This window comes from Budorcas taxicolor, chromosome 1, assembly GCF_023091745.1.
Source record: "Budorcas taxicolor isolate Tak-1 chromosome 1, Takin1.1, whole genome shotgun sequence".
In the NCBI taxonomy this organism is placed as follows: Eukaryota; Metazoa; Chordata; class Mammalia; order Artiodactyla; family Bovidae; genus Budorcas; species Budorcas taxicolor.
Genome location: NC_068910.1, coordinates 101,321,046 through 101,327,552, shown reverse-complemented (window position 1 = coordinate 101,327,552; position 6,507 = coordinate 101,321,046). Strand labels below are relative to the sequence as shown.

General features: G+C 37.3%; 1 protein-coding gene across 1 annotated transcript; it reads right to left on the bottom strand.

Annotated features, from left to right (window-relative positions):
* Positions 1–1,833: 1,833 nt before the first annotated feature.
* On the bottom strand, positions 1,834–4,011 carry CSNKA2IP (casein kinase 2 subunit alpha' interacting protein). The gene has a single exon (XM_052644814.1). The coding sequence runs from the start codon at positions 4,009–4,011 to the stop codon at positions 1,834–1,836; it is 2,178 nt and encodes a 725-aa protein (XP_052500774.1).
* Positions 4,012–6,507: the final 2,496 nt, after the last annotated feature.

The following is a 6,507-nucleotide window of genomic DNA, read 5'->3' as shown; positions in this document are numbered from 1 at the left end:
TACGAAACAAGACAAGGATGACTACTGCAATATTTGTATACATGTTCTCACCAAGACAAAAGGTACAAAAAAAATTCAGTACTAGTATGGGGAAAAACAAATAGATGAAGCATTACTTGTTTCAAAGAATTTTTAAAAGATGAAGAGCTCACTAGCATTAACTCAATCTTAATACATATTTTAAGGAATATACTGTATTTCAAGGACTACATAAAAAATAGACATAAAATGGCGAACAATAATTTTCATTCTAGTGAGTGAAGACAGACAAGAAACAATCAGTTTATATTACAGTGAAGACCAGTATAAAGAGTAAAAGTAAAGTTTCATGGTAATAAGAAAGCCAACTAAACCCTTCAGTTGTACGTGGATCAGGGAAAAGCTTCCCAGAAGATGTTAGAGCCCTGTAGAGCAAAAATATATAAATGGAAAGATCATTCTAGACACCAGAGTTGTTGATTTAGAAATGTAGGAGGCTTGCTTCCCACTGTAAAGAAATTAAAGTGGCTGAGACTGGAAAAGAGAAAGAAATCATCCTTGAAAATTATCATGACTCAATCATAGAAGGAATGATAAAAGGGTTATAAACAGTGAAATGGCATCATCAACTTTAATCTCAGAAATACGTTCAAAAGTTAAAATGCATGTTTAGGAGTTATTTCCATAATCCAGCTGACAAATCTGTAATCACAACTAGAATAGTGGCAATAGAGTTGGAGGAAAAAGCTAGATTCTATAGATAAGGTCATGGAACTCATGGACTTGGAAAGGGACAGGCAAAAAGAAAACAGACTCCATGACAGATGGTGGTACATCCACTAAAACCAGGAACACAGAGGACAAAGGTTGCAAAGGATGTGAAGATGCAAACTGTAAAGGTAAAGATGATAAATTCTGGTTTGGCTATGTTGAGTTTAAGATGCCTGTACAATGTTTCAACTAGAATGTATGATATGCAATCTAGTGATTAGAAAAAAGCAGAGTGGAGAGACAGAATTGTGAGTCATCAGTGTATGCAAGAGAAACTAATTCTAGCTCTTTCAGATATGTATAATTATTTAAGGTAGTAGGTAGGACAATTTCCTTCTCTTCCCACTACTAGTAGACCCATTGGAACAGAAACAGTTTTAAAACATTTTTATTAACTCATTTATGTTGTATAAGTAGAAGTGATGAACAGGTGACTTTACAGCCTATAATTTAAATATTGGCACAGTTAGCATGAGGTAGGGTTATCTGTACCAGTTGGTTATTCTTTTCTGAGATTTGCTAAGGTTGAATAAATCATTGCATTTAACAGTGTGGGATAGAATAGTTGTCTCTAGGAACACATGACTGAAAACATTCCTTCCTATATCTATTAACTGTTAAACATGATCTGAATTTTCTTTAGAGATAGGGAACCAGATTAGCATAACTTGTTTTAACGATATTGTCACTATTATGTCTTATGAGGAAGGAGGATAACAGTAAGTTGGATGCTGTTCAAGGCAAGAAAAATGAGATATGTATGGTCTGTGGCCAATTATTATTAATTCACTTAGCAATTTTTTCTAGTGGCTACTGTAAGCCAGGCACATGGTTAAAAACATAAGATTCCATTTGGGGCTTCTAGAAGCTCATAGTCTCTTATTTAAGACTATTAATAAATTTTTTATTTAAGACTCTTAAAATAGACTTAAGAGTAATAGTTCCCCTTAACTAGTTGCTTCATCAGCTGAAATATAGAGGCACACTTAGTTAACACTAAGAATTTTAATAAGCATGATAGGAAATCAAACTAATGTCAAAGAACTAAGAGGTCAACTGCCTTCAAAGAAACAAAAAGTTGATTTAGTCAAGATTTCTCTCATTTTGAAACTTTGTCTGGAAAATTTTGAACGCTGTCTTGGGCCCCTTTCTCCTGTTAACTGTGGTGCTATTCCTCATAGGCCTTGCTTTGGGAGATGGTGACTGACTTGGACGTGGTTTTCCAGGAAGTGGCTGGTGATTTTTACTACATATAAACTCAAGCCAGGAGACCCCTGGGGGCAACCGGTGGTAACTAAGTAACTTAGTAAACACACGGTCTGAGACGGTAGACTCTTTTGGAGGAGGAGGAGGAGGGGGTAAGGGGGCTACAGTGGAAAAGGAAGAGGAGGAGGAAGATGAAGAAGATGAGGAGGACAAAGACGTGGAGGAGGAAGAGGATGGGAGTACACACTGGAACTGAGGGTTACTGCCTTTCTTCACATAGAGCAGCCAGTCTACAGCCTGGGGCTGTTGGCTTACAGCTTGGTTTTGGGGGGCTACTGTCAGCCAGGTCTTCTTCTCATTAGCTCCCTGAGTGATATCAGATTCTGATGTAGGGAAAATGTTTGCTATCTTCTCCATTCCTTCAAGAGTGTCTTCAGGGGCTTCATCAGGCTGATTTTCTTTCACAGGAAGTAAAAAAGTAGTCTCTGGTAGAGAAAGGATAAAAACTAGTTTCACCATTATCTCTTTCCCAGGAGTGAGTTCAGGTGTTGGGATGACAAATAGTGTGGCAGCATGGGGGTCTTTCCTTCCTGTAAGATGGCCACATTGAGATTTTATGCAGGAAGCACAGGCTAAACAAACCATATAACTCGATGAAAGGCGGGGACCAGGACGAGGATTTGGTCTTCCCCTCATCCTTCGAAAGAGAATCTGCCTACAGAGATCCCTCTGGATTCTGGTCTTGGAGAGAGAATTGACAATTTTATTTACAACATCATCAGGGACAGTTCCACCTTTAACAATGCAGGGTTGAGTGTAATCTAAAGTCCATGGAATTCCTTTACTGGGTCTTGTCTGTTCATAATGACCAACACTGCTTTTACGCTGGAGTCTGGAGCCCAGTGTTAAAGCAGCTATGTTCCTCATGGAGTGCCTGGAGCTTAATATTGATTGACCTGAGACATTTGGTTTGGGATGAGGTGAGGAAAGATCTGTGGCTTTGTGTTTGTCACTTGGTGAAGTGGTGTTCTGCAATCTGGAGTGACACATTGCTGAGCTTGGGGTCCTGAAGTCATGATCAAGTATTTTGGGCTGGAACAATGGCAAACTCTTTGACTGGTGGACAGAGTATGGTAAAGGTGACTTTCTTGGTTTTGAACTGGACAATGGTAATCTCAGAACGCTGGAACTGGACCTCAATACAGCTGGTGTCTGAAGTCTGGCATCAGGTAATGATGAGCTCAGAGTCATTTGACTAGGCTCCAAATGATGGGCTTCAGGTGATGTCTGAAACAAGTCAGTTATTTGAGATGTAGAGCTGAGGGATGGTGAGCTCAAACATCTTTGATCGTGCTCTAACAAAGATGACCATAGGCTGTCCAATGAAGAGGCTTTCTGAGGCTTGGACTGGGGTAATGCTGAGTTAAAGGCTCTTTGATTAGGTTCCAAAGATGATGATGTCCATAGGTAGTCTGGGGAAGGAGTTTCTTGATGTTTTACAGCATATAGTGATGAACTCGACACTCTTCGAATAGACTTCAGTGAAGGTGATGTCCAGAAAAGATCTAGGGAAGATGTATTCTGAGGTTTAGGAAAGGATAACTGTGAACTCCAGTCTGTTTGACTGGGTTCTGGTGACAATGTCTTAATGAGGTCAAACGAAGATGTGTTCTGAGGTTTAGGGTGGGACAAAGGCGAGCTCAGGGCTTTCTTATTAGGCCACAAGGGAGTTCTCCGCTGGAGGTGTAGTGAAGGTGTGGCCTGATGTTTGGAGTGAGATAATGGTGATTTTTGAACCCTGTTATGGCAGTCCCCTGAAACTGTGTCCTGAGACTTGACAGAGGGCAATTCTGAGCATCTCTGTATCTTCTGGCTAGAGCTCGGTGGAGGTACTACAAGGTTATTACTACAGGATTGTACTCTGACCACAGACTGGTTATTGGGCTGATTTAATTTTTCATCTGTGTATTGACATCTTAATGAGCTGGTTGCAGCCAGTTGGTAAGAGTGTTCTAATGGCACGAAGTGTTGATCATAATATGCTAGTGGCACCATCTTGTGCTAGTCATAGAGGTCTTTCTGAAAGCAGTTGGCTTTCAGGGATGTTTTGGTAACTGATACAGTCTTTTAGCTGGATTCCATGGACAACCAATACTTCTAAACAAATAACTTAAGAAGTGTCAACCATCTGTCTTGTAACCCTTCTAATTCCTAAATATTATAGGTGTCTCAAAATTGAGGTGTAAATGAGGTTGAAAAAAAATTGTCACCAATTGAGATTCTTCTCTGTCTTCTCTTTAGCTTCCTAGAGTTTTTTCTTCTTGAGGAAATGACACCTGTTAACAAAACAGTGGAGAAGTTTCAGAAGATGGCCTAATAGGGATATTAATTTTCTCAAACAATTTGTAGTGACAAGAGAACTACTCTGTGTAAATTTTGAGTAAAGTTTTCTAAACATTCAGCTGCACATATGTAAAATAGGTAAATACAATGTTTAATTATTGGACTGAAGACTAACTAATATACCTAAAATGTATAACAGTGCACAAGATATAGGAGATGCTCAGTAATAGGTAATAGCTATTTTGGGTATTCTTTCAATGATTGCTTTAGTTTAAAAAAATTTGAGATAAATTTATTGCATGAAATAATAGATTCTTAAAGTGAAATGGAAGTTCTTCTTATATGTGAGCATGCATTCTTAGTCACTCAGTCATGTCCTACTCTACCCCAAAATCTCCAAAACACTTCAAGTACAAAACATAAAAATCAATAAAGTTATTTCTCCTTGTAAAGAAATCATGTTTTCTGCATCTTCTATCTTGGTCCTTAAAATCTAGTCATCTAATTCAGTATCATTGAAATCATCCTGGACAGATTCATCTTCCAAAACCATCTAGATACCAGTATCTATTGATTTTATCTCTTTCATATATTAATTCACCTTTTTTTCCATTCAATTCCACTATTTCTTATACTCTTTTTTTCTATTCAATTCCACTTATACTCTAGGCATATCTCATCTAAACTAATATATTTATGTTTATATATCTTTCCCCCATAACCTTTGTCACTCTTTTCCCTCTCCTCTGCCACAAATCCAAAAGCAAACTCTTGCTGGTGAGAGACAGTTACTCCTCACCCAAAGAACTTCATTTTGCTTCTGCCTGCATGAATAATAGGGCTTCCTGGTGGCTCAGCAGTCAAGAATCCGCCTGCCAACACAAGATATATGAGTTTGATGCCTGAGTGTAGAAGATCCCTTGAAGAAGGACATGGCAACCCATTCCAGTATTTTTGCCTGGAAAATCCCACGGACAGAGGAGCCTGGTGGACTACAGTCCATAGGGTCCCAAAAAGTTGGACACCACTGAACATGCAACATGCATGAACAGCAACAACTAAAGTTCTTTGTGATTTCTGGATTTTGTGTGTTGTGTCTTACCACCAATACTTTAAAGAGGGGAGGGAACAGTACACCCTACTGCATATATATCACATTCTAACAAACATCTATTTAGTAATATAAAGTAACACCACGATCTTGATGTTTGGAAAGATTTCTTAAAACATAGAAAGCTATAACCATTAAAACATGATAAACTAAAATGAAAAATTCTCAGTCATCAGGAAATGCCATCAAAGAATGGGAAAAATAAATATTTGCAATGCATATATCTGAAAAAGAGACTCATATTCATTACAACTTCTGCAAGTTACTCAGAAAAAATAAGCAGTGCAGTTAGAATGACAGGCAAAACATGGAATGAGCACATCACAAAAGAGGACATCCAAATACTAATGCAATATAAAAAGATGTTCAGGATTGTTAGAAACCAGGCAAATGCATATTTAAACTACAGAGAGATACTGCTACACATTATCAGAATGTGACTAAAATAATAAGAAAACTTACAAAGCTAATAACTGGTGATTATATAGCCTAATTAGTATATTATATATATATATATATATATGCACACATATGTATGTATGTTTATATTCCACTCTTAGATACATCTCAAGAGGCATGCAATGCATGAATATTGGCACCAAAATGCATATCCTAGGATATTCATGGAGTATTATTCCTAATAGCTTCAAACTAGAATTAACTGTCAATCAATAATAGAATATATAAGTAAATTGTGATATATTCATTCAAGAAAATACCAAACAACAATGAAAATTAACAGAAAATCTAGCATCATAGAACTACATGAATGAATATCACATAAAAAATACTGATTGAAAAGTATATGCACAAAAACTCATTTGTAATTTTATATCTTCTTTTTGATATAAAAGTACAAAATCAGCTCATACTAACTATGGTGTTAATAGTCAGGATAATAATACATGTAGGGGAAGTGGAGATTTCAAGGGAACACAAATCTTCCAGGGTGGTGATAATGTCCTGTTTGTTGGCCTGGATGCTGACAGTGTAGGTGAATTCACTTTGTGACAATTGAGCTCTAACATTTACACTATGTGTATTTTCCCATGTTTCCTAACTTCAATGCAAGGTTTAAGAATACATAACTTGACGCT